This window comes from Sphaerodactylus townsendi, linkage group LG06 (assembly GCF_021028975.2).
Source record: "Sphaerodactylus townsendi isolate TG3544 linkage group LG06, MPM_Stown_v2.3, whole genome shotgun sequence".
Lineage (NCBI taxonomy): Eukaryota > Metazoa > Chordata > Lepidosauria > Squamata > Sphaerodactylidae > Sphaerodactylus > Sphaerodactylus townsendi.
In genome coordinates, this window is record NC_059430.1 from 8,015,229 (window position 1) to 8,042,448 (window position 27,220).

The following is a 27,220-nucleotide window of genomic DNA, read 5'->3' on the forward strand; positions in this document are numbered from 1 at the left end:
ATTCACACACAAGAAATGACCTTTATAAAATTCTCATTTGTTACTACTGAGTTTCACACTTTCCTCTGTTATATCGTTTTGCTTAATGTTCTGTTCCTCAAACCCACAAATCATCGACTTTTTTTTCTATTTTACTCAAAAAGCGTATCAGGGGTTTCCAATTATCCAAGAATTTAGATAAGTTCCTTTCTCAAATCAAAAGGTGCAAGTTTAGCCAGCTCCGCCGATTCTAACAACTTCGCGAGCTGTCCTTCTATTGCGGATATGGAACAAGTTTTCCATTTTTTCACATATAATATTTTTGCGGCTGCTGTCATATTAAATCCATATTTTTTTTCCCCAACGCATCTGTCCCTGAGTCCCAAAGGAAAGTCCTCTGGTTTCAATTGTACATTAGTCTTTAAGATCTTTAGCACTGTTGAATGCATTTGTATCCCATTTTTTTTAAAAAAGAAAAGCCATTCCAATCCAAAGGAAGTGGTTGGTGGTACATCAGTGGCGGATCTGCCAGAGACAAACGGAAGGCAGAGATGGGAGCAGGCAACTCTTAACAGAGAGCCAATATACCCATTAGAAGCCTCAAAGAACTGTTGGAAGTTGATTGAACATACTGACATACTGAGGAAGACACACGAAAAACGTTCTATACGCACGAGACGTTTTTATGGAGAACCTACAGAATTGGAATATGGACTATATGGAACTGAAGCTTTGTTTCTGAACAAAGAATTGAATGGACTAAGTGATTATTTATGTTTAGTTATAAGGGTTGGAAGACTTATGCTGTATCTTTAAGAACTTGGTCAGAGAAATAAGGAAATGTAAATACAAATAGAAGTGTTAAGTTGTTTAATTATATGTAAGATCAATATATAAGATTGGGCACAGCCAGAGTGCAACGTGTGTATTTTTGAGTTTATTTGGGCTAATGGTGACATTGCACTCTTAAAGATAGTGGTGATTGTTAGGATCTGCCAGAGGGACATTGGGGGGGGGGGGTTCAATTGACCCTGCCGTGAACCAGCCTCCCTCTGGCAGATATGCACCCCTGAAGGAGCAGCCAGGGGCCTGCCCCCCCGCTCCTCCTCCGGCCCGGCTGAGGTAAGTGGGGCACCTGGGGGGGCATGGGGTGCTTGGGCAGCTGTTGCCCCAGGTGCCCTTTCCCCTCCCCGTGCCTCTGCGCTAGAGCAACAGCCAGGAATGGAGCAGCTGTGTTGCCTCCAAAGAGGCAATTGGTGGAGCAGGTACTGGGGGAGAGGGAGAAACTCCTTCCTCCCCCAGGAAAACCCATAGTGGAAAATGGCTTTTGACATTTTTTGGGTGGTGTGATTCTGCCTTGCTGACAAGGGACGTTCCCCGGCCAAAATATATACATACACTAGCATGCCCGTCCACGCGTTGCTGTGGCTGAGTCTGGTGAAGTGGAAGAAAAGGGGAAGTGAACGGTTTGAACATGTGTCATTGCACAATGATTGCAAGGGAGGGGAGAGGCAAGGGGCCCCTTGCTCCCCTCCCTCTCTCCCGTTCCCTTGTATGGCAACCCTGCAGGTCCCTCCCTAACGTTCCCCTTCCTCTGCTAGGGTAGGCGGCTGGCTAGCGTCCCGGTGGGCTGGGGTCCCAGTCCCTTTCACTGTTCTCCTTGCAGGCTTAATTATTATCTATCTTTAAAACATGCTGGGAGGCATGGGAGGGGTAATGCTAGTTCAAAATTCTGTGAGCATTTGGTCTAGCAAACCCCTGGACCCTCCCTCACCTTCCCCTTCCTCCGCTAGGGTGGGTGGGCCATGTGCAGATAGCCCGCCTCATCCTTTTCACTCCATAAGGCAGTGGTTTTTCAAGGAAGGCATGATTGGTTCCCTTGTATCAGAGGGTGTTGCTTTGACGGCCAGCAGATGGCGCTGTTGCGGAACAGAACTGTGGTTCCAACTGTCACAGGTGTGGCAGATTCACAATAACGGCCACAGTTGTGACATGTACACAACAGGAGGTGTGGAAACAGTATGAAAACCTGGCCCCACGTGAATGCGACATTGTGTGAAAATTTCAAAGCAATCGGTCCAGTAGTCTGGGAGATTATCTGTCAGCAGAAAAACGAACTGATAGATTTTTATATATATACTTACATACATACATACATACATACATACATACATACATACATACATACATACTTACTTACTTACTTACTTACTTACTTACTAACTCACTTAGATTTATAAGCCGCCTCACCCCCGAAGGGCTCGAGGTGGCTCACAATATGGCTGTCCTCTTAAGACAGCAAATCAGCAAATCATTACCAAAATACAACTTAAATCCATTAAAAACTTAAGCAGCAGTTACAGAAAATAAATAAAGATTAAAATAACAGAAGTTATTAAAAACAGGCACCCGATCTAAAGGCCAGCAGAGGGAGGGGGTAGGTACCTTTGGCAGCTGACTAAAGTCGGCTGCAGCCTGGGAACACCCCCTCCATGCTGGCTGAACTGTTGGATTTGGGTGCATGGGAGCCCCCTGCCAAGGAAAGTCCATCTTTGCAGGCACCCATGCCCTTTTGGGCTGCACGAGCGGCGCAGACGCTGGCACAACCCTTCCGCCACTACTGGTGTGGCTACAGCCCCCCGCCCCCTCCCTCATTGGATTGCACAGTAAAGTTGACACCCTGAACTCCTTCTTGGCCAAAGTCAATTCCAGCTTATTCCACCAGGGGAAAGGAGTGTACCCACCCCGCCATTTGCAAAGCAGAACAATCCCCACCGTTCTGAGAGCGCTCTGTGCTTTAGGCTGCCCCGTTTTCTACTTTTGCTTACCTGTACTGGATTGTCTAACAAATTAAGTGTCCTGAGGAGAGGGAGGTCTTCAATGTATTCCAGTTCCCCCAGCTCGCTGATCTAGTTGAGGGACAGAAAAACGGTATTCACGACAAACGCTCGAGAAACATTTTCAGGACCAGCAAACTGTGGAGTTACCCAATGTAGAAGGAGGTGCAGCCCCACCCACTCTAGGCACACCCCTTGGTGTCATGGAATCTTTTGAGTTCTAGCAGGTTCAAACCATGGACTCTGTGAAAAAAGCAAACTCTATGCTGGGGAGCATGAGGAAAGGAATTGATAATAAAACTGCAAAGATTGTCATGCCCTTATATAAAGCCGTGGTGCGACCGCACTTGGAGTACTGTGTTCAGTTCTGGTCGCCACATCTCAAAAAGGATATCGAGGAGATAGAAAAAGTGCAGAGAAGGGCAACGAGGATGATTGAGGGACTGGAGCACCTTCCCTATGAGGAGAGGCTGCAGCGTTTGGGACTCTTTAGTTTGGAGAGGAGACGTCTGAGGGGGGATATGATTGAAGTCTATAAAATTATGCATGGGATAGAAAATGTTGAGAGAAATTTTTCTCTCTCACAATACTAGAATCAGGGGGCATTCATTGAAAATGCTGGGGGAAAGAATTGGGACTAATAAAAGGAAACACTTCTTCACGCAACATGTCATTGGTGTTTGGAATATGCTGCCACAGGAGGTGGCTACTAACCTGGATAGCTTTAAAAGGGGCTTGGACAAATTTATGGAGGAGAAGTCGATTTATGGCTACCAATCTTGATCCTCCTTGATCTGAGATTGCAAATGCCTTAGCAGACCAGGTGCTCAGGAGCAGCAGCAGCAGCAGAAGGCCATTGCTTTCACCTCCTGCCTGTGAGCTCCCAAAGGCACCTGGTGGGCCACTGCGAGTAGCAGAGAGCTGGACTAGATGGACTCTGGTCTGATCCAGCTGGCTTGTTCTTATGTTCTTATGTTCTTATGTTCTCTGCACATGCTACAGGTCTCAACAATATGACACCCAGAAACCTCAAAGGAGAAGATATGTTGGCTGACAGGTGAACAACTATTTATTTAGAGCGTTTCAATGTAGCCTTGATAAGAACCCTGCCTGAGGAATCTTATAAAATAAGAATAATAAAAAAACAAAACACTGGTACTTTCCACACAACCAAAATAAAATGTTTTGAGGCGGGAAATAAAAACTTTCCTCCAAGGAGTTCCTCAACGTTTTTAACCCGACACGTTTTATTTCCAGCCTGAAAATGTTTCAAACGCATCCTCGATATTAACTATTCTTTTTCTCAAAACATTTTCAAAACATTTTGACTTGCTGAGCAATCTCTTTAAAGACATTTCCTGGACTTCCTCCTCGGTGTCATTTTCTGAGCTCGGTTCATCATCCTGCCTGTTTATTTTCGTCAGGTTTTAAAAATTTATTGGGGGGGGGGAGTGATATCTTTGAAGCTTCGAGCGCACCACCTACGAAGAATCGCCACCCGAGGCTTTGAAGCACTGAAGAATCAGATCCACAAGGGAATTTTTTTTTTTAAATGGAACAAGCACAAAATGGCAAACAGGAATCATTTCAAGGGGGTGAGTGCGAACAAGCAGGGAGACTGAAAACATTTTGCAAGCTCGCATGGCTGATGGTAACTGTAGTCCATGAACATCTGAAGCACCAAAAATCCAAACTTCACATACACGCTACAGGGGTCAGTGCTATCAGTCACAGACCAGGAAAGGGATTTGGGCGTCTTAGTTGATAGTTCCATGGGAATCTCCACTCAATGCATGGCAGCTGTGAAAAAGGCAAACTCTATGCTGGGGATCATTAGGAAAGGAATTGAGAATAAAACTGCAAAGATTGTCATGCCCTTATATAAAGCCGTGGTGCGACTGCACTTGGAGTACTGTGTTCAGTTCTGGTTGCTGCATCTCAAAAAGGATATTGAGGAGATAGAAAAAGTGCAGAGAAGGGCAACAAGGATGATTGAGGGACTGGAGCACCTTCCCTATGAGGAGAGGCTGCAACGTCTGGGACTCTTTAGTTTGGAGATGAGACGGCTGAGGGGGGATACGATTGAAGTCTATAAAATTATGCATGGGGTAGAAAATGTCGACAGAGAGAAATTTTTCTCTCTTTCTCACAATACTAGAACCAGGGGGCATTCATTGAAAATGCTGGAGGGAAGAATTAGGACTAATAAAAGGAAACACTTCTTCACACAACATGTGATTGGGGTTTGGAATATGCTGCCACAGGAGGTGGTGATGGCCACTAACCTGGATAGCTTTGAAAGGGGCTTGGACAGATTTAAGGAGGAGAAGTCGATCTATGGCTACCAATCTTGATCCTCCTTGATCTCAGATTGCAAATGCCTTAGCAGACCAGGTGATCGGGAACAACAGCCGCAGAAGGCCATTGCTTTCACCTCCTGCATGTGAGCTCCCAAAGGCACCTGGTGGGCCACTGCGAGTAGCAGAGAGCTGGACTAGATGGACTCTGGTCTGATCCAGCTGGCTTGTTCTTATGTTCTTATGTTCTTAAAGTTGGACACCCCTGGCATAGATCAAGGGACGGTACGGAAGTGAAAGTAAAGATCCATTAACGTAACAGATGTCAGGATAGCTGTTCTTGACACAGGGCATGGGCGGCAACTCTCGAATGCTGCCCCACATTAAAAACAGCTCCCTTTGGGCCAGGAGATCCATAGAGTTCGCCACGCAAGATCTTACCTGGTTGTCCTCCAGATTGATCTCCTCCAGTAAATTGTGATCCTCCAGACCTTCCAAACTACTAATCTGATTGCCGGACAAATCCAAGGTCCTCAGGGCTTTGAGCTCTTCCAAGCCCACGGCTTTTTCTATCTGGTTTGATTTCTACAAAAGCAATAGATAGATAAGAATTCTGCTTGCAAAGTACTGATTCGTTTATCAGACAACTTTGGAGTTGTGACCATGGTCAGACAAATCTCAGATTTTGGCCATTATAAAATATTTAACCCAACTCTGTAAAAAACACCCCCCCCCCCCCCCACCCCCCCCCCCCCCCACCCCCCCCCCCCCCCACCCCCCCCCCCCCCCACCCCCCCCCCCCCCCACCCCCCCCCCCCCCCACCCCCCCCCCCCCCCACCCCCCCCCCCCCCCACCCCCCCCCCCCCCCACCCCCCCCCCCCCCCACCCCCCCCCCCCCCCACCCCCCCCCCCCCCCACCCCCCCCCCCCCCCACCCCCCCCCCCCCCCACCCCCCCCCCCCCCCACCCCCCCCCCCCCCCACCCCCCCCCCCCCCCACCCCCCCCCCCCCCCACCCCCCCCCCCCCCCACCCCCCCCCCCCCCCACCCCCCCCCCCCCCCACCCCCCCCCCCCCCCACCCCCCCCCCCCCCCACCCCCCCCCCCCCCCACCCCCCCCCCCCCCCACCCCCCCCCCCCCCCACCCCCCCCCCCCCCCACCCCCCCCCCCCCCCACCCCCCCCCCCCCCCACCCCCCCCCCCCCCCACCCCCCCCCCCCCCCACCCCCCCCCCCCCCCACCCCCCCCCCCCCCCACCCCCCCCCCCCCCCACCCCCCCCCCCCCCCACCCCCCCCCCCCCCCACCCCCCCCCCCCCCCACCCCCCCCCCCCCCCACCCCCCCCCCCCCCCACCCCCCCCCCCCCCCACCCCCCCCCCCCCCCACCCCCCCCCCCCCCCACCCCCCCCCCCCCCCACCCCCCCCCCCCCCCACCCCCCCCCCCCCCCACCCCCCCCCCCCCCCACCCCCCCCCCCCCCCACCCCCCCCCCCCCCCACCCCCCCCCCCCCCCACCCCCCCCCCCCCCCACCCCCCCCCCCCCCCACCCCCCCCCCCCCCCACCCCCCCCCCCCCCCACCCCCCCCCCCCCCCACCCCCCCCCCCCCCCACCCCCCCCCCCCCCCACCCCCCCCCCCCCCCACCCCCCCCCCCCCCCACCCCCCCCCCCCCCCACCCCCCCCCCCCCCCACCCCCCCCCCCCCCCACCCCCCCCCCCCCCCACCCCCCCCCCCCCCCACCCCCCCCCCCCCCCACCCCCCCCCCCCCCCACCCCCCCCCCCCCCCACCCCCCCCCCCCCCCACCCCCCCCCCCCCCCACCCCCCCCCCCCCCCACCCCCCCCCCCCCCCACCCCCCCCCCCCCCCACCCCCCCCCCCCCCCACCCCCCCCCCCCCCCACCCCCCCCCCCCCCCACCCCCCCCCCCCCCCACCCCCCCCCCCCCCCACCCCCCCCCCCCCCCACCCCCCCCCCCCCCCACCCCCCCCCCCCCCCACCCCCCCCCCCCCCCACCCCCCCCCCCCCCCACCCCCCCCCCCCCCCACCCCCCCCCCCCCCCACCCCCCCCCCCCCCCACCCCCCCCCCCCCCCACCCCCCCCCCCCCCCACCCCCCCCCCCCCCCACCCCCCCCCCCCCCCACCCCCCCCCCCCCCCACCCCCCCCCCCCCCCACCCCCCCCCCCCCCCACCCCCCCCCCCCCCCACCCCCCCCCCCCCCCACCCCCCCCCCCCCCCACCCCCCCCCCCCCCCACCCCCCCCCCCCCCCACCCCCCCCCCCCCCCACCCCCCCCCCCCCCCACCCCCCCCCCCCCCCACCCCCCCCCCCCCCCACCCCCCCCCCCCCCCACCCCCCCCCCCCCCCACCCCCCCCCCCCCCCACCCCCCCCCCCCCCCACCCCCCCCCCCCCCCACCCCCCCCCCCCCCCACCCCCCCCCCCCCCCACCCCCCCCCCCCCCCACCCCCCCCCCCCCCCACCCCCCCCCCCCCCCACCCCCCCCCCCCCCCACCCCCCCCCCCCCCCACCCCCCCCCCCCCCCACCCCCCCCCCCCCCCACCCCCCCCCCCCCCCACCCCCCCCCCCCCCCACCCCCCCCCCCCCCCACCCCCCCCCCCCCCCACCCCCCCCCCCCCCCACCCCCCCCCCCCCCCACCCCCCCCCCCCCCCACCCCCCCCCCCCCCCACCCCCCCCCCCCCCCACCCCCCCCCCCCCCCACCCCCCCCCCCCCCCACCCCCCCCCCCCCCCACCCCCCCCCCCCCCCACCCCCCCCCCCCCCCACCCCCCCCCCCCCCCACCCCCCCCCCCCCCCACCCCCCCCCCCCCCCACCCCCCCCCCCCCCCACCCCCCCCCCCCCCCACCCCCCCCCCCCCCCACCCCCCCCCCCCCCCACCCCCCCCCCCCCCCACCCCCCCCCCCCCCCACCCCCCCCCCCCCCCACCCCCCCCCCCCCCCACCCCCCCCCCCCCCCACCCCCCCCCCCCCCCACCCCCCCCCCCCCCCACCCCCCCCCCCCCCCACCCCCCCCCCCCCCCACCCCCCCCCCCCCCCACCCCCCCCCCCCCCCACCCCCCCCCCCCCCCACCCCCCCCCCCCCCCACCCCCCCCCCCCCCCACCCCCCCCCCCCCCCACCCCCCCCCCCCCCCACCCCCCCCCCCCCCCACCCCCCCCCCCCCCCACCCCCCCCCCCCCCCACCCCCCCCCCCCCCCACCCCCCCCCCCCCCCACCCCCCCCCCCCCCCACCCCCCCCCCCCCCCACCCCCCCCCCCCCCCACCCCCCCCCCCCCCCACCCCCCCCCCCCCCCACCCCCCCCCCCCCCCACCCCCCCCCCCCCCCACCCCCCCCCCCCCCCACCCCCCCCCCCCCCCACCCCCCCCCCCCCCCACCCCCCCCCCCCCCCACCCCCCCCCCCCCCCACCCCCCCCCCCCCCCACCCCCCCCCCCCCCCACCCCCCCCCCCCCCCACCCCCCCCCCCCCCCACCCCCCCCCCCCCCCACCCCCCCCCCCCCCCACCCCCCCCCCCCCCCACCCCCCCCCCCCCCCACCCCCCCCCCCCCCCACCCCCCCCCCCCCCCACCCCCCCCCCCCCCCACCCCCCCCCCCCCCCACCCCCCCCCCCCCCCACCCCCCCCCCCCCCCACCCCCCCCCCCCCCCACCCCCCCCCCCCCCCACCCCCCCCCCCCCCCACCCCCCCCCCCCCCCACCCCCCCCCCCCCCCACCCCCCCCCCCCCCCACCCCCCCCCCCCCCCACCCCCCCCCCCCCCCACCCCCCCCCCCCCCCACCCCCCCCCCCCCCCACCCCCCCCCCCCCCCACCCCCCCCCCCCCCCACCCCCCCCCCCCCCCACCCCCCCCCCCCCCCACCCCCCCCCCCCCCCACCCCCCCCCCCCCCCACCCCCCCCCCCCCCCACCCCCCCCCCCCCCCACCCCCCCCCCCCCCCACCCCCCCCCCCCCCCACCCCCCCCCCCCCCCACCCCCCCCCCCCCCCACCCCCCCCCCCCCCCACCCCCCCCCCCCCCCACCCCCCCCCCCCCCCACCCCCCCCCCCCCCCACCCCCCCCCCCCCCCACCCCCCCCCCCCCCCACCCCCCCCCCCCCCCACCCCCCCCCCCCCCCACCCCCCCCCCCCCCCACCCCCCCCCCCCCCCACCCCCCCCCCCCCCCACCCCCCCCCCCCCCCACCCCCCCCCCCCCCCACCCCCCCCCCCCCCCACCCCCCCCCCCCCCCACCCCCCCCCCCCCCCACCCCCCCCCCCCCCCACCCCCCCCCCCCCCCACCCCCCCCCCCCCCCACCCCCCCCCCCCCCCACCCCCCCCCCCCCCCACCCCCCCCCCCCCCCACCCCCCCCCCCCCCCACCCCCCCCCCCCCCCACCCCCCCCCCCCCCCACCCCCCCCCCCCCCCACCCCCCCCCCCCCCCACCCCCCCCCCCCCCCACCCCCCCCCCCCCCCACCCCCCCCCCCCCCCACCCCCCCCCCCCCCCACCCCCCCCCCCCCCCACCCCCCCCCCCCCCCACCCCCCCCCCCCCCCACCCCCCCCCCCCCCCACCCCCCCCCCCCCCCACCCCCCCCCCCCCCCACCCCCCCCCCCCCCCACCCCCCCCCCCCCCCACCCCCCCCCCCCCCCACCCCCCCCCCCCCCCACCCCCCCCCCCCCCCACCCCCCCCCCCCCCCACCCCCCCCCCCCCCCACCCCCCCCCCCCCCCACCCCCCCCCCCCCCCACCCCCCCCCCCCCCCACCCCCCCCCCCCCCCACCCCCCCCCCCCCCCACCCCCCCCCCCCCCCACCCCCCCCCCCCCCCACCCCCCCCCCCCCCCACCCCCCCCCCCCCCCACCCCCCCCCCCCCCCACCCCCCCCCCCCCCCACCCCCCCCCCCCCCCACCCCCCCCCCCCCCCACCCCCCCCCCCCCCCACCCCCCCCCCCCCCCACCCCCCCCCCCCCCCACCCCCCCCCCCCCCCACCCCCCCCCCCCCCCACCCCCCCCCCCCCCCACCCCCCCCCCCCCCCACCCCCCCCCCCCCCCACCCCCCCCCCCCCCCACCCCCCCCCCCCCCCACCCCCCCCCCCCCCCACCCCCCCCCCCCCCCACCCCCCCCCCCCCCCACCCCCCCCCCCCCCCACCCCCCCCCCCCCCCACCCCCCCCCCCCCCCACCCCCCCCCCCCCCCACCCCCCCCCCCCCCCACCCCCCCCCCCCCCCACCCCCCCCCCCCCCCACCCCCCCCCCCCCCCACCCCCCCCCCCCCCCACCCCCCCCCCCCCCCACCCCCCCCCCCCCCCACCCCCCCCCCCCCCCACCCCCCCCCCCCCCCACCCCCCCCCCCCCCCACCCCCCCCCCCCCCCACCCCCCCCCCCCCCCACCCCCCCCCCCCCCCACCCCCCCCCCCCCCCACCCCCCCCCCCCCCCACCCCCCCCCCCCCCCACCCCCCCCCCCCCCCACCCCCCCCCCCCCCCACCCCCCCCCCCCCCCACCCCCCCCCCCCCCCACCCCCCCCCCCCCCCACCCCCCCCCCCCCCCACCCCCCCCCCCCCCCACCCCCCCCCCCCCCCACCCCCCCCCCCCCCCACCCCCCCCCCCCCCCACCCCCCCCCCCCCCCACCCCCCCCCCCCCCCACCCCCCCCCCCCCCCACCCCCCCCCCCCCCCACCCCCCCCCCCCCCCACCCCCCCCCCCCCCCACCCCCCCCCCCCCCCACCCCCCCCCCCCCCCACCCCCCCCCCCCCCCACCCCCCCCCCCCCCCACCCCCCCCCCCCCCCACCCCCCCCCCCCCCCACCCCCCCCCCCCCCCACCCCCCCCCCCCCCCACCCCCCCCCCCCCCCACCCCCCCCCCCCCCCACCCCCCCCCCCCCCCACCCCCCCCCCCCCCCACCCCCCCCCCCCCCCACCCCCCCCCCCCCCCACCCCCCCCCCCCCCCACCCCCCCCCCCCCCCACCCCCCCCCCCCCCCACCCCCCCCCCCCCCCACCCCCCCCCCCCCCCACCCCCCCCCCCCCCCACCCCCCCCCCCCCCCACCCCCCCCCCCCCCCACCCCCCCCCCCCCCCACCCCCCCCCCCCCCCACCCCCCCCCCCCCCCACCCCCCCCCCCCCCCACCCCCCCCCCCCCCCACCCCCCCCCCCCCCCACCCCCCCCCCCCCCCACCCCCCCCCCCCCCCACCCCCCCCCCCCCCCACCCCCCCCCCCCCCCACCCCCCCCCCCCCCCACCCCCCCCCCCCCCCACCCCCCCCCCCCCCCACCCCCCCCCCCCCCCACCCCCCCCCCCCCCCACCCCCCCCCCCCCCCACCCCCCCCCCCCCCCACCCCCCCCCCCCCCCACCCCCCCCCCCCCCCACCCCCCCCCCCCCCCACCCCCCCCCCCCCCCACCCCCCCCCCCCCCCACCCCCCCCCCCCCCCACCCCCCCCCCCCCCCACCCCCCCCCCCCCCCACCCCCCCCCCCCCCCACCCCCCCCCCCCCCCACCCCCCCCCCCCCCCACCCCCCCCCCCCCCCACCCCCCCCCCCCCCCACCCCCCCCCCCCCCCACCCCCCCCCCCCCCCACCCCCCCCCCCCCCCACCCCCCCCCCCCCCCACCCCCCCCCCCCCCCACCCCCCCCCCCCCCCACCCCCCCCCCCCCCCACCCCCCCCCCCCCCCACCCCCCCCCCCCCCCACCCCCCCCCCCCCCCACCCCCCCCCCCCCCCACCCCCCCCCCCCCCCACCCCCCCCCCCCCCCACCCCCCCCCCCCCCCACCCCCCCCCCCCCCCACCCCCCCCCCCCCCCACCCCCCCCCCCCCCCACCCCCCCCCCCCCCCACCCCCCCCCCCCCCCACCCCCCCCCCCCCCCACCCCCCCCCCCCCCCACCCCCCCCCCCCCCCACCCCCCCCCCCCCCCACCCCCCCCCCCCCCCACCCCCCCCCCCCCCCACCCCCCCCCCCCCCCACCCCCCCCCCCCCCCACCCCCCCCCCCCCCCACCCCCCCCCCCCCCCACCCCCCCCCCCCCCCACCCCCCCCCCCCCCCACCCCCCCCCCCCCCCACCCCCCCCCCCCCCCACCCCCCCCCCCCCCCACCCCCCCCCCCCCCCACCCCCCCCCCCCCCCACCCCCCCCCCCCCCCACCCCCCCCCCCCCCCACCCCCCCCCCCCCCCACCCCCCCCCCCCCCCACCCCCCCCCCCCCCCACCCCCCCCCCCCCCCACCCCCCCCCCCCCCCACCCCCCCCCCCCCCCACCCCCCCCCCCCCCCACCCCCCCCCCCCCCCACCCCCCCCCCCCCCCACCCCCCCCCCCCCCCACCCCCCCCCCCCCCCACCCCCCCCCCCCCCCACCCCCCCCCCCCCCCACCCCCCCCCCCCCCCACCCCCCCCCCCCCCCACCCCCCCCCCCCCCCACCCCCCCCCCCCCCCACCCCCCCCCCCCCCCACCCCCCCCCCCCCCCACCCCCCCCCCCCCCCACCCCCCCCCCCCCCCACCCCCCCCCCCCCCCACCCCCCCCCCCCCCCACCCCCCCCCCCCCCCACCCCCCCCCCCCCCCACCCCCCCCCCCCCCCACCCCCCCCCCCCCCCACCCCCCCCCCCCCCCACCCCCCCCCCCCCCCACCCCCCCCCCCCCCCACCCCCCCCCCCCCCCACCCCCCCCCCCCCCCACCCCCCCCCCCCCCCACCCCCCCCCCCCCCCACCCCCCCCCCCCCCCACCCCCCCCCCCCCCCACCCCCCCCCCCCCCCACCCCCCCCCCCCCCCACCCCCCCCCCCCCCCACCCCCCCCCCCCCCCACCCCCCCCCCCCCCCACCCCCCCCCCCCCCCACCCCCCCCCCCCCCCACCCCCCCCCCCCCCCACCCCCCCCCCCCCCCACCCCCCCCCCCCCCCACCCCCCCCCCCCCCCACCCCCCCCCCCCCCCACCCCCCCCCCCCCCCACCCCCCCCCCCCCCCACCCCCCCCCCCCCCCACCCCCCCCCCCCCCCACCCCCCCCCCCCCCCACCCCCCCCCCCCCCCACCCCCCCCCCCCCCCACCCCCCCCCCCCCCCACCCCCCCCCCCCCCCACCCCCCCCCCCCCCCACCCCCCCCCCCCCCCACCCCCCCCCCCCCCCACCCCCCCCCCCCCCCACCCCCCCCCCCCCCCACCCCCCCCCCCCCCCACCCCCCCCCCCCCCCACCCCCCCCCCCCCCCACCCCCCCCCCCCCCCACCCCCCCCCCCCCCCACCCCCCCCCCCCCCCACCCCCCCCCCCCCCCACCCCCCCCCCCCCCCACCCCCCCCCCCCCCCACCCCCCCCCCCCCCCACCCCCCCCCCCCCCCACCCCCCCCCCCCCCCACCCCCCCCCCCCCCCACCCCCCCCCCCCCCCACCCCCCCCCCCCCCCACCCCCCCCCCCCCCCACCCCCCCCCCCCCCCACCCCCCCCCCCCCCCACCCCCCCCCCCCCCCACCCCCCCCCCCCCCCACCCCCCCCCCCCCCCACCCCCCCCCCCCCCCACCCCCCCCCCCCCCCACCCCCCCCCCCCCCCACCCCCCCCCCCCCCCACCCCCCCCCCCCCCCACCCCCCCCCCCCCCCACCCCCCCCCCCCCCCACCCCCCCCCCCCCCCACCCCCCCCCCCCCCCACCCCCCCCCCCCCCCACCCCCCCCCCCCCCCACCCCCCCCCCCCCCCACCCCCCCCCCCCCCCACCCCCCCCCCCCCCCACCCCCCCCCCCCCCCACCCCCCCCCCCCCCCACCCCCCCCCCCCCCCACCCCCCCCCCCCCCCACCCCCCCCCCCCCCCACCCCCCCCCCCCCCCACCCCCCCCCCCCCCCACCCCCCCCCCCCCCCACCCCCCCCCCCCCCCACCCCCCCCCCCCCCCACCCCCCCCCCCCCCCACCCCCCCCCCCCCCCACCCCCCCCCCCCCCCACCCCCCCCCCCCCCCACCCCCCCCCCCCCCCACCCCCCCCCCCCCCCACCCCCCCCCCCCCCCACCCCCCCCCCCCCCCACCCCCCCCCCCCCCCACCCCCCCCCCCCCCCACCCCCCCCCCCCCCCACCCCCCCCCCCCCCCACCCCCCCCCCCCCCCACCCCCCCCCCCCCCCACCCCCCCCCCCCCCCACCCCCCCCCCCCCCCACCCCCCCCCCCCCCCACCCCCCCCCCCCCCCACCCCCCCCCCCCCCCACCCCCCCCCCCCCCCACCCCCCCCCCCCCCCACCCCCCCCCCCCCCCACCCCCCCCCCCCCCCACCCCCCCCCCCCCCCACCCCCCCCCCCCCCCACCCCCCCCCCCCCCCACCCCCCCCCCCCCCCACCCCCCCCCCCCCCCACCCCCCCCCCCCCCCACCCCCCCCCCCCCCCACCCCCCCCCCCCCCCACCCCCCCCCCCCCCCACCCCCCCCCCCCCCCACCCCCCCCCCCCCCCACCCCCCCCCCCCCCCACCCCCCCCCCCCCCCACCCCCCCCCCCCCCCACCCCCCCCCCCCCCCACCCCCCCCCCCCCCCACCCCCCCCCCCCCCCACCCCCCCCCCCCCCCACCCCCCCCCCCCCCCACCCCCCCCCCCCCCCACCCCCCCCCCCCCCCACCCCCCCCCCCCCCCACCCCCCCCCCCCCCCACCCCCCCCCCCCCCCACCCCCCCCCCCCCCCACCCCCCCCCCCCCCCACCCCCCCCCCCCCCCACCCCCCCCCCCCCCCACCCCCCCCCCCCCCCACCCCCCCCCCCCCCCACCCCCCCCCCCCCCCACCCCCCCCCCCCCCCACCCCCCCCCCCCCCCACCCCCCCCCCCCCCCACCCCCCCCCCCCCCCACCCCCCCCCCCCCCCACCCCCCCCCCCCCCCACCCCCCCCCCCCCCCACCCCCCCCCCCCCCCACCCCCCCCCCCCCCCACCCCCCCCCCCCCCCACCCCCCCCCCCCCCCACCCCCCCCCCCCCCCACCCCCCCCCCCCCCCACCCCCCCCCCCCCCCACCCCCCCCCCCCCCCACCCCCCCCCCCCCCCACCCCCCCCCCCCCCCACCCCCCCCCCCCCCCACCCCCCCCCCCCCCCACCCCCCCCCCCCCCCACCCCCCCCCCCCCCCACCCCCCCCCCCCCCCACCCCCCCCCCCCCCCACCCCCCCCCCCCCCCACCCCCCCCCCCCCCCACCCCCCCCCCCCCCCACCCCCCCCCCCCCCCACCCCCCCCCCCCCCCACCCCCCCCCCCCCCCACCCCCCCCCCCCCCCACCCCCCCCCCCCCCCACCCCCCCCCCCCCCCACCCCCCCCCCCCCCCACCCCCCCCCCCCCCCACCCCCCCCCCCCCCCACCCCCCCCCCCCCCCACCCCCCCCCCCCCCCACCCCCCCCCCCCCCCACCCCCCCCCCCCCCCACCCCCCCCCCCCCCCACCCCCCCCCCCCCCCACCCCCCCCCCCCCCCACCCCCCCCCCCCCCCACCCCCCCCCCCCCCCACCCCCCCCCCCCCCCACCCCCCCCCCCCCCCACCCCCCCCCCCCCCCACCCCCCCCCCCCCCCACCCCCCCCCCCCCCCACCCCCCCCCCCCCCCACCCCCCCCCCCCCCCACCCCCCCCCCCCCCCACCCCCCCCCCCCCCCACCCCCCCCCCCCCCCACCCCCCCCCCCCCCCACCCCCCCCCCCCCCCACCCCCCCCCCCCCCCACCCCCCCCCCCCCCCACCCCCCCCCCCCCCCACCCCCCCCCCCCCCCACCCCCCCCCCCCCCCACCCCCCCCCCCCCCCACCCCCCCCCCCCCCCACCCCCCCCCCCCCCCACCCCCCCCCCCCCCCACCCCCCCCCCCCCCCACCCCCCCCCCCCCCCACCCCCCCCCCCCCCCACCCCCCCCCCCCCCCACCCCCCCCCCCCCCCACCCCCCCCCCCCCCCACCCCCCCCCCCCCCCACCCCCCCCCCCCCCCACCCCCCCCCCCCCCCACCCCCCCCCCCCCCCACCCCCCCCCCCCCCCACCCCCCCCCCCCCCCACCCCCCCCCCCCCCCACCCCCCCCCCCCCCCACCCCCCCCCCCCCCCACCCCCCCCCCCCCCCACCCCCCCCCCCCCCCACCCCCCCCCCCCCCCACCCCCCCCCCCCCCCACCCCCCCCCCCCCCCACCCCCCCCCCCCCCCACCCCCCCCCCCCCCCACCCCCCCCCCCCCCCACCCCCCCCCCCCCCCACCCCCCCCCCCCCCCACCCCCCCCCCCCCCCACCCCCCCCCCCCCCCACCCCCCCCCCCCCCCACCCCCCCCCCCCCCCACCCCCCCCCCCCCCCACCCCCCCCCCCCCCCACCCCCCCCCCCCCCCACCCCCCCCCCCCCCCACCCCCCCCCCCCCCCACCCCCCCCCCCCCCCACCCCCCCCCCCCCCCACCCCCCCCCCCCCCCACCCCCCCCCCCCCCCACCCCCCCCCCCCCCCACCCCCCCCCCCCCCCACCCCCCCCCCCCCCCACCCCCCCCCCCCCCCACCCCCCCCCCCCCCCACCCCCCCCCCCCCCCACCCCCCCCCCCCCCCACCCCCCCCCCCCCCCACCCCCCCCCCCCCCCACCCCCCCCCCCCCCCACCCCCCCCCCCCCCCACCCCCCCCCCCCCCCACCCCCCCCCCCCCCCACCCCCCCCCCCCCCCACCCCCCCCCCCCCCCACCCCCCCCCCCCCCCACCCCCCCCCCCCCCCACCCCCCCCCCCCCCCACCCCCCCCCCCCCCCACCCCCCCCCCCCCCCACCCCCCCCCCCCCCCACCCCCCCCCCCCCCCACCCCCCCCCCCCCCCACCCCCCCCCCCCCCCACCCCCCCCCCCCCCCACCCCCCCCCCCCCCCACCCCCCCCCCCCCCCACCCCCCCCCCCCCCCACCCCCCCCCCCCCCCACCCCCCCCCCCCCCCACCCCCCCCCCCCCCCACCCCCCCCCCCCCCCACCCCCCCCCCCCCCCACCCCCCCCCCCCCCCACCCCCCCCCCCCCCCACCCCCCCCCCCCCCCACCCCCCCCCCCCCCCACCCCCCCCCCCCCCCACCCCCCCCCCCCCCCACCCCCCCCCCCCCCCACCCCCCCCCCCCCCCACCCCCCCCCCCCCCCACCCCCCCCCCCCCCCACCCCCCCCCCCCCCCACCCCCCCCCCCCCCCACCCCCCCCCCCCCCCACCCCCCCCCCCCCCCACCCCCCCCCCCCCCCACCCCCCCCCCCCCCCACCCCCCCCCCCCCCCACCCCCCCCCCCCCCCACCCCCCCCCCCCCCCACCCCCCCCCCCCCCCACCCCCCCCCCCCCCCACCCCCCCCCCCCCCCACCCCCCCCCCCCCCCACCCCCCCCCCCCCCCACCCCCCCCCCCCCCCACCCCCCCCCCCCCCCACCCCCCCCCCCCCCCACCCCCCCCCCCCCCCACCCCCCCCCCCCCCCACCCCCCCCCCCCCCCACCCCCCCCCCCCCCCACCCCCCCCCCCCCCCACCCCCCCCCCCCCCCACCCCCCCCCCCCCCCACCCCCCCCCCCCCCCACCCCCCCCCCCCCCCACCCCCCCCCCCCCCCACCCCCCCCCCCCCCCACCCCCCCCCCCCCCCACCCCCCCCCCCCCCCACCCCCCCCCCCCCCCACCCCCCCCCCCCCCCACCCCCCCCCCCCCCCACCCCCCCCCCCCCCCACCCCCCCCCCCCCCCACCCCCCCCCCCCCCCACCCCCCCCCCCCCCCACCCCCCCCCCCCCCCACCCCCCCCCCCCCCCACCCCCCCCCCCCCCCACCCCCCCCCCCCCCCACCCCCCCCCCCCCCCACCCCCCCCCCCCCCCACCCCCCCCCCCCCCCACCCCCCCCCCCCCCCACCCCCCCCCCCCCCCACCCCCCCCCCCCCCCACCCCCCCCCCCCCCCACCCCCCCCCCCCCCCACCCCCCCCCCCCCCCACCCCCCCCCCCCCCCACCCCCCCCCCCCCCCACCCCCCCCCCCCCCCACCCCCCCCCCCCCCCACCCCCCCCCCCCCCCACCCCCCCCCCCCCCCACCCCCCCCCCCCCCCACCCCCCCCCCCCCCCACCCCCCCCCCCCCCCACCCCCCCCCCCCCCCACCCCCCCCCCCCCCCACCCCCCCCCCCCCCCACCCCCCCCCCCCCCCACCCCCCCCCCCCCCCACCCCCCCCCCCCCCCACCCCCCCCCCCCCCCACCCCCCCCCCCCCCCACCCCCCCCCCCCCCCACCCCCCCCCCCCCCCACCCCCCCCCCCCCCCACCCCCCCCCCCCCCCACCCCCCCCCCCCCCCACCCCCCCCCCCCCCCACCCCCCCCCCCCCCCACCCCCCCCCCCCCCCACCCCCCCCCCCCCCCACCCCCCCCCCCCCCCACCCCCCCCCCCCCCCACCCCCCCCCCCCCCCACCCCCCCCCCCCCCCACCCCCCCCCCCCCCCACCCCCCCCCCCCCCCACCCCCCCCCCCCCCCACCCCCCCCCCCCCCCACCCCCCCCCCCCCCCACCCCCCCCCCCCCCCACCCCCCCCCCCCCCCACCCCCCCCCCCCCCCACCCCCCCCCCCCCCCACCCCCCCCCCCCCCCACCCCCCCCCCCCCCCACCCCCCCCCCCCCCCACCCCCCCCCCCCCCCACCCCCCCCCCCCCCCACCCCCCCCCCCCCCCACCCCCCCCCCCCCCCACCCCCCCCCCCCCCCACCCCCCCCCCCCCCCACCCCCCCCCCCCCCCACCCCCCCCCCCCCCCACCCCCCCCCCCCCCCACCCCCCCCCCCCCCCACCCCCCCCCCCCCCCACCCCCCCCCCCCCCCACCCCCCCCCCCCCCCACCCCCCCCCCCCCCCACCCCCCCCCCCCCCCACCCCCCCCCCCCCCCACCCCCCCCCCCCCCCACCCCCCCCCCCCCCCACCCCCCCCCCCCCCCACCCCCCCCCCCCCCCACCCCCCCCCCCCCCCACCCCCCCCCCCCCCCACCCCCCCCCCCCCCCACCCCCCCCCCCCCCCACCCCCCCCCCCCCCCACCCCCCCCCCCCCCCACCCCCCCCCCCCCCCACCCCCCCCCCCCCCCACCCCCCCCCCCCCCCACCCCCCCCCCCCCCCACCCCCCCCCCCCCCCACCCCCCCCCCCCCCCACCCCCCCCCCCCCCCACCCCCCCCCCCCCCCACCCCCCCCCCCCCCCACCCCCCCCCCCCCCCACCCCCCCCCCCCCCCACCCCCCCCCCCCCCCACCCCCCCCCCCCCCCACCCCCCCCCCCCCCCACCCCCCCCCCCCCCCACCCCCCCCCCCCCCCACCCCCCCCCCCCCCCACCCCCCCCCCCCCCCACCCCCCCCCCCCCCCACCCCCCCCCCCCCCCACCCCCCCCCCCCCCCACCCCCCCCCCCCCCCACCCCCCCCCCCCCCCACCCCCCCCCCCCCCCACCCCCCCCCCCCCCCACCCCCCCCCCCCCCCACCCCCCCCCCCCCCCACCCCCCCCCCCCCCCACCCCCCCCCCCCCCCACCCCCCCCCCCCCCCACCCCCCCCCCCCCCCACCCCCCCCCCCCCCCACCCCCCCCCCCCCCCACCCCCCCCCCCCCCCACCCCCCCCCCCCCCCACCCCCCCCCCCCCCCACCCCCCCCCCCCCCCACCCCCCCCCCCCCCCACCCCCCCCCCCCCCCACCCCCCCCCCCCCCCACCCCCCCCCCCCCCCACCCCCCCCCCCCCCCACCCCCCCCCCCCCCCACCCCCCCCCCCCCCCACCCCCCCCCCCCCCCACCCCCCCCCCCCCCCACCCCCCCCCCCCCCCACCCCCCCCCCCCCCCACCCCCCCCCCCCCCCACCCCCCCCCCCCCCCACCCCCCCCCCCCCCCACCCCCCCCCCCCCCCACCCCCCCCCCCCCCCACCCCCCCCCCCCCCCACCCCCCCCCCCCCCCACCCCCCCCCCCCCCCACCCCCCCCCCCCCCCACCCCCCCCCCCCCCCACCCCCCCCCCCCCCCACCCCCCCCCCCCCCCACCCCCCCCCCCCCCCACCCCCCCCCCCCCCCACCCCCCCCCCCCCCCACCCCCCCCCCCCCCCACCCCCCCCCCCCCCCACCCCCCCCCCCCCCCACCCCCCCCCCCCCCCACCCCCCCCCCCCCCCACCCCCCCCCCCCCCCACCCCCCCCCCCCCCCACCCCCCCCCCCCCCCACCCCCCCCCCCCCCCACCCCCCCCCCCCCCCACCCCCCCCCCCCCCCACCCCCCCCCCCCCCCACCCCCCCCCCCCCCCACCCCCCCCCCCCCCCACCCCCCCCCCCCCCCACCCCCCCCCCCCCCCACCCCCCCCCCCCCCCACCCCCCCCCCCCCCCACCCCCCCCCCCCCCCACCCCCCCCCCCCCCCACCCCCCCCCCCCCCCACCCCCCCCCCCCCCCACCCCCCCCCCCCCCCACCCCCCCCCCCCCCCACCCCCCCCCCCCCCCACCCCCCCCCCCCCCCACCCCCCCCCCCCCCCACCCCCCCCCCCCCCCACCCCCCCCCCCCCCCACCCCCCCCCCCCCCCACCCCCCCCCCCCCCCACCCCCCCCCCCCCCCACCCCCCCCCCCCCCCACCCCCCCCCCCCCCCACCCCCCCCCCCCCCCACCCCCCCCCCCCCCCACCCCCCCCCCCCCCCACCCCCCCCCCCCCCCACCCCCCCCCCCCCCCACCCCCCCCCCCCCCCACCCCCCCCCCCCCCCACCCCCCCCCCCCCCCACCCCCCCCCCCCCCCACCCCCCCCCCCCCCCACCCCCCCCCCCCCCCACCCCCCCCCCCCCCCACCCCCCCCCCCCCCCACCCCCCCCCCCCCCCACCCCCCCCCCCCCCCACCCCCCCCCCCCCCCACCCCCCCCCCCCCCCACCCCCCCCCCCCCCCACCCCCCCCCCCCCCCACCCCCCCCCCCCCCCACCCCCCCCCCCCCCCACCCCCCCCCCCCCCCACCCCCCCCCCCCCCCACCCCCCCCCCCCCCCACCCCCCCCCCCCCCCACCCCCCCCCCCCCCCACCCCCCCCCCCCCCCACCCCCCCCCCCCCCCACCCCCCCCCCCCCCCACCCCCCCCCCCCCCCACCCCCCCCCCCCCCCACCCCCCCCCCCCCCCACCCCCCCCCCCCCCCACCCCCCCCCCCCCCCACCCCCCCCCCCCCCCACCCCCCCCCCCCCCCACCCCCCCCCCCCCCCACCCCCCCCCCCCCCCACCCCCCCCCCCCCCCACCCCCCCCCCCCCCCACCCCCCCCCCCCCCCACCCCCCCCCCCCCCCACCCCCCCCCCCCCCCACCCCCCCCCCCCCCCACCCCCCCCCCCCCCCACCCCCCCCCCCCCCCACCCCCCCCCCCCCCCACCCCCCCCCCCCCCCACCCCCCCCCCCCCCCACCCCCCCCCCCCCCCACCCCCCCCCCCCCCCACCCCCCCCCCCCCCCACCCCCCCCCCCCCCCACCCCCCCCCCCCCCCACCCCCCCCCCCCCCCACCCCCCCCCCCCCCCACCCCCCCCCCCCCCCACCCCCCCCCCCCCCCACCCCCCCCCCCCCCCACCCCCCCCCCCCCCCACCCCCCCCCCCCCCCACCCCCCCCCCCCCCCACCCCCCCCCCCCCCCACCCCCCCCCCCCCCCACCCCCCCCCCCCCCCACCCCCCCCCCCCCCCACCCCCCCCCCCCCCCACCCCCCCCCCCCCCCACCCCCCCCCCCCCCCACCCCCCCCCCCCCCCACCCCCCCCCCCCCCCACCCCCCCCCCCCCCCACCCCCCCCCCCCCCCACCCCCCCCCCCCCCCACCCCCCCCCCCCCCCACCCCCCCCCCCCCCCACCCCCCCCCCCCCCCACCCCCCCCCCCCCCCACCCCCCCCCCCCCCCACCCCCCCCCCCCCCCACCCCCCCCCCCCCCCACCCCCCCCCCCCCCCACCCCCCCCCCCCCCCACCCCCCCCCCCCCCCACCCCCCCCCCCCCCCACCCCCCCCCCCCCCCACCCCCCCCCCCCCCCACCCCCCCCCCCCCCCACCCCCCCCCCCCCCCACCCCCCCCCCCCCCCACCCCCCCCCCCCCCCACCCCCCCCCCCCCCCACCCCCCCCCCCCCCCACCCCCCCCCCCCCCCACCCCCCCCCCCCCCCACCCCCCCCCCCCCCCACCCCCCCCCCCCCCCACCCCCCCCCCCCCCCACCCCCCCCCCCCCCCACCCCCCCCCCCCCCCACCCCCCCCCCCCCCCACCCCCCCCCCCCCCCACCCCCCCCCCCCCCCACCCCCCCCCCCCCCCACCCCCCCCCCCCCCCACCCCCCCCCCCCCCCACCCCCCCCCCCCCCCACCCCCCCCCCCCCCCACCCCCCCCCCCCCCCACCCCCCCCCCCCCCCACCCCCCCCCCCCCCCACCCCCCCCCCCCCCCACCCCCCCCCCCCCCCACCCCCCCCCCCCCCCACCCCCCCCCCCCCCCACCCCCCCCCCCCCCCACCCCCCCCCCCCCCCACCCCCCCCCCCCCCCACCCCCCCCCCCCCCCACCCCCCCCCCCCCCCACCCCCCCCCCCCCCCACCCCCCCCCCCCCCCACCCCCCCCCCCCCCCACCCCCCCCCCCCCCCACCCCCCCCCCCCCCCACCCCCCCCCCCCCCCACCCCCCCCCCCCCCCACCCCCCCCCCCCCCCACCCCCCCCCCCCCCCACCCCCCCCCCCCCCCACCCCCCCCCCCCCCCACCCCCCCCCCCCCCCACCCCCCCCCCCCCCCACCCCCCCCCCCCCCCACCCCCCCCCCCCCCCACCCCCCCCCCCCCCCACCCCCCCCCCCCCCCACCCCCCCCCCCCCCCACCCCCCCCCCCCCCCACCCCCCCCCCCCCCCACCCCCCCCCCCCCCCACCCCCCCCCCCCCCCACCCCCCCCCCCCCCCACCCCCCCCCCCCCCCACCCCCCCCCCCCCCCACCCCCCCCCCCCCCCACCCCCCCCCCCCCCCACCCCCCCCCCCCCCCACCCCCCCCCCCCCCCACCCCCCCCCCCCCCCACCCCCCCCCCCCCCCACCCCCCCCCCCCCCCACCCCCCCCCCCCCCCACCCCCCCCCCCCCCCACCCCCCCCCCCCCCCACCCCCCCCCCCCCCCACCCCCCCCCCCCCCCACCCCCCCCCCCCCCCACCCCCCCCCCCCCCCACCCCCCCCCCCCCCCACCCCCCCCCCCCCCCACCCCCCCCCCCCCCCACCCCCCCCCCCCCCCACCCCCCCCCCCCCCCACCCCCCCCCCCCCCCACCCCCCCCCCCCCCCACCCCCCCCCCCCCCCACCCCCCCCCCCCCCCACCCCCCCCCCCCCCCACCCCCCCCCCCCCCCACCCCCCCCCCCCCCCACCCCCCCCCCCCCCCACCCCCCCCCCCCCCCACCCCCCCCCCCCCCCACCCCCCCCCCCCCCCACCCCCCCCCCCCCCCACCCCCCCCCCCCCCCACCCCCCCCCCCCCCCACCCCCCCCCCCCCCCACCCCCCCCCCCCCCCACCCCCCCCCCCCCCCACCCCCCCCCCCCCCCACCCCCCCCCCCCCCCACCCCCCCCCCCCCCCACCCCCCCCCCCCCCCACCCCCCCCCCCCCCCACCCCCCCCCCCCCCCACCCCCCCCCCCCCCCACCCCCCCCCCCCCCCACCCCCCCCCCCCCCCACCCCCCCCCCCCCCCACCCCCCCCCCCCCCCACCCCCCCCCCCCCCCACCCCCCCCCCCCCCCACCCCCCCCCCCCCCCACCCCCCCCCCCCCCCACCCCCCCCCCCCCCCACCCCCCCCCCCCCCCACCCCCCCCCCCCCCCACCCCCCCCCCCCCCCACCCCCCCCCCCCCCCACCCCCCCCCCCCCCCACCCCCCCCCCCCCCCACCCCCCCCCCCCCCCACCCCCCCCCCCCCCCACCCCCCCCCCCCCCCACCCCCCCCCCCCCCCACCCCCCCCCCCCCCCACCCCCCCCCCCCCCCACCCCCCCCCCCCCCCACCCCCCCCCCCCCCCACCCCCCCCCCCCCCCACCCCCCCCCCCCCCCACCCCCCCCCCCCCCCACCCCCCCCCCCCCCCACCCCCCCCCCCCCCCACCCCCCCCCCCCCCCACCCCCCCCCCCCCCCACCCCCCCCCCCCCCCACCCCCCCCCCCCCCCACCCCCCCCCCCCCCCACCCCCCCCCCCCCCCACCCCCCCCCCCCCCCACCCCCCCCCCCCCCCACCCCCCCCCCCCCCCACCCCCCCCCCCCCCCACCCCCCCCCCCCCCCACCCCCCCCCCCCCCCACCCCCCCCCCCCCCCACCCCCCCCCCCCCCCACCCCCCCCCCCCCCCACCCCCCCCCCCCCCCACCCCCCCCCCCCCCCACCCCCCCCCCCCCCCACCCCCCCCCCCCCCCACCCCCCCCCCCCCCCACCCCCCCCCCCCCCCACCCCCCCCCCCCCCCACCCCCCCCCCCCCCCACCCCCCCCCCCCCCCACCCCCCCCCCCCCCCACCCCCCCCCCCCCCCACCCCCCCCCCCCCCCACCCCCCCCCCCCCCCACCCCCCCCCCCCCCCACCCCCCCCCCCCCCCACCCCCCCCCCCCCCCACCCCCCCCCCCCCCCACCCCCCCCCCCCCCCACCCCCCCCCCCCCCCACCCCCCCCCCCCCCCACCCCCCCCCCCCCCCACCCCCCCCCCCCCCCACCCCCCCCCCCCCCCACCCCCCCCCCCCCCCACCCCCCCCCCCCCCCACCCCCCCCCCCCCCCACCCCCCCCCCCCCCCACCCCCCCCCCCCCCCACCCCCCCCCCCCCCCACCCCCCCCCCCCCCCACCCCCCCCCCCCCCCACCCCCCCCCCCCCCCACCCCCCCCCCCCCCCACCCCCCCCCCCCCCCACCCCCCCCCCCCCCCACCCCCCCCCCCCCCCACCCCCCCCCCCCCCCACCCCCCCCCCCCCCCACCCCCCCCCCCCCCCACCCCCCCCCCCCCCCACCCCCCCCCCCCCCCACCCCCCCCCCCCCCCACCCCCCCCCCCCCCCACCCCCCCCCCCCCCCACCCCCCCCCCCCCCCACCCCCCCCCCCCCCCACCCCCCCCCCCCCCCACCCCCCCCCCCCCCCACCCCCCCCCCCCCCCACCCCCCCCCCCCCCCACCCCCCCCCCCCCCCACCCCCCCCCCCCCCCACCCCCCCCCCCCCCCACCCCCCCCCCCCCCCACCCCCCCCCCCCCCCACCCCCCCCCCCCCCCACCCCCCCCCCCCCCCACCCCCCCCCCCCCCCACCCCCCCCCCCCCCCACCCCCCCCCCCCCCCACCCCCCCCCCCCCCCACCCCCCCCCCCCCCCACCCCCCCCCCCCCCCACCCCCCCCCCCCCCCACCCCCCCCCCCCCCCACCCCCCCCCCCCCCCACCCCCCCCCCCCCCCACCCCCCCCCCCCCCCACCCCCCCCCCCCCCCACCCCCCCCCCCCCCCACCCCCCCCCCCCCCCACCCCCCCCCCCCCCCACCCCCCCCCCCCCCCACCCCCCCCCCCCCCCACCCCCCCCCCCCCCCACCCCCCCCCCCCCCCACCCCCCCCCCCCCCCACCCCCCCCCCCCCCCACCCCCCCCCCCCCCCACCCCCCCCCCCCCCCACCCCCCCCCCCCCCCACCCCCCCCCCCCCCCACCCCCCCCCCCCCCCACCCCCCCCCCCCCCCACCCCCCCCCCCCCCCACCCCCCCCCCCCCCCACCCCCCCCCCCCCCCACCCCCCCCCCCCCCCACCCCCCCCCCCCCCCACCCCCCCCCCCCCCCACCCCCCCCCCCCCCCACCCCCCCCCCCCCCCACCCCCCCCCCCCCCCACCCCCCCCCCCCCCCACCCCCCCCCCCCCCCACCCCCCCCCCCCCCCACCCCCCCCCCCACCAGGATGGATGGATGGATGGATGGATGGATGGATGGATGGATGGGTTATGTTTATATACCGCCCTCCCCCAGAGGGCTTAGGGCGGTGAACAACAAAACAGAAGTAGAGCACATAAACCAAAGACTAAAATCCATTAAATATTAATTAAGTTGGCTCTATATAAAATAAACCCCACCCCATTAAAACGCAGCATACTAAAATCAACATAATAGATGGCACCTACTATCAAATCCCCTAAAAACCAGAAAGGGGGGGGGGCGCAGCAGGATCCACTGATGTTATAGGGGGCCATCAGCGCCCGGTGCTACATACAGCCCCAAGCCACATCATGCATTGGTCTGATTCTTTCTGAGACGGCTCCTAATGTCTAATCGAAGTTTCACAACTGACATGGCTGTTTGCATTTTATTTCCGGATAATAAACCGGATGATAATCTTTACGTTCTAGTTTCTGAGCACATGTCATTACGGCTTTCTGTATGGGCTACGGTGGAGCCGTCCCATCTTTCTCTAGGACATCCAGCCTATTCTGCAGAGCCGCGGAAGTGAAGCCGTGAATTGCTTTTTGTAATAAGAGAACTGCCCCGGTTGGCTGCATTCCCCCTTCTCCGTAATCTGAAATGGTTTTACGACCAAGGAATTGAAAGAAGTGGACCTCATACCGTTGATTCTATTGTGGGAAAGATCCAGCTTCTCGAGGTGAACGTATTTGGAGAGGATGCTCACGTTGCTCAGCAAGCGGTCCTGCGGGAAGAGATTGAAAGGGTGGGACTGGTCCTTCTCTCTGGAGGGCACCGAGGTACGAGGCAAAAAGATAATCACACACTGGTCTGATAAGAAAAGGCCAAACTTTTAAGCCACACCACTCTTGAGCCAGCGTGGTATATAGTGGTTAAGGGCTGGTGCACTCTAATCCGGAGAACCGGGTTTGATTCCCCGCTCTGTCGCTTGAGCTGTGGAGGCTTATCTGGGGAACCAGATCAGCTTGTGCACTCCAACACATGCCAGCTGGGTGACCTTGGGCTAGTCACAGTTCTTGGGAGCTCTCTCAGCCCCACCCACCTCACAGGGTGTTTGTTGTTGGGGGGGAGGGAACAGCTGCTGGGTCACCACAGTTTCAAAAGATACCCACATTATTCTTCAATTGAACGTGCAAGATTTTTAGGCAGGGATTATACTAATGCGCCATTATGCATATTGGGTTGTCATGTTATTTTGTACTATTGATGCTGTGTTTTTAATTCTATCGTCAACCACCCTGAGTCCGACCTTGGCCAGGTATGGGTAAGGTATAAATATAATAAAAGTGAAATAAATAAAAAATAGATTCGACTTCAGTAGCCCCTTAGAGATCAACGAGGTTCTGCGGGGTAGAAGCGTTCC

The 27,220-nt window shown here is 81.0% G+C and overlaps 1 protein-coding gene across 1 annotated transcript in view; it reads right to left on the reverse strand.

The window, feature by feature from the left end:
- The window catches only part of LRGUK (leucine rich repeats and guanylate kinase domain containing), a 79,053-nt gene that overhangs the window by 46,348 nt on the left and 5,485 nt on the right, over nt 1-27,220 (reverse strand). The window contains exons 3-5 of the mRNA XM_048501473.1: nt 26,390-26,581; nt 5,555-5,698; nt 2,808-2,888 (exon numbers count right to left, since the gene is read on the reverse strand). Coding sequence (XP_048357430.1) covers nt 2,808-2,888; nt 5,555-5,698; nt 26,390-26,581 — 417 coding nt within the window. The remainder of the gene's footprint in view (nt 1-2,807; nt 2,889-5,554; nt 5,699-26,389; nt 26,582-27,220) is intronic.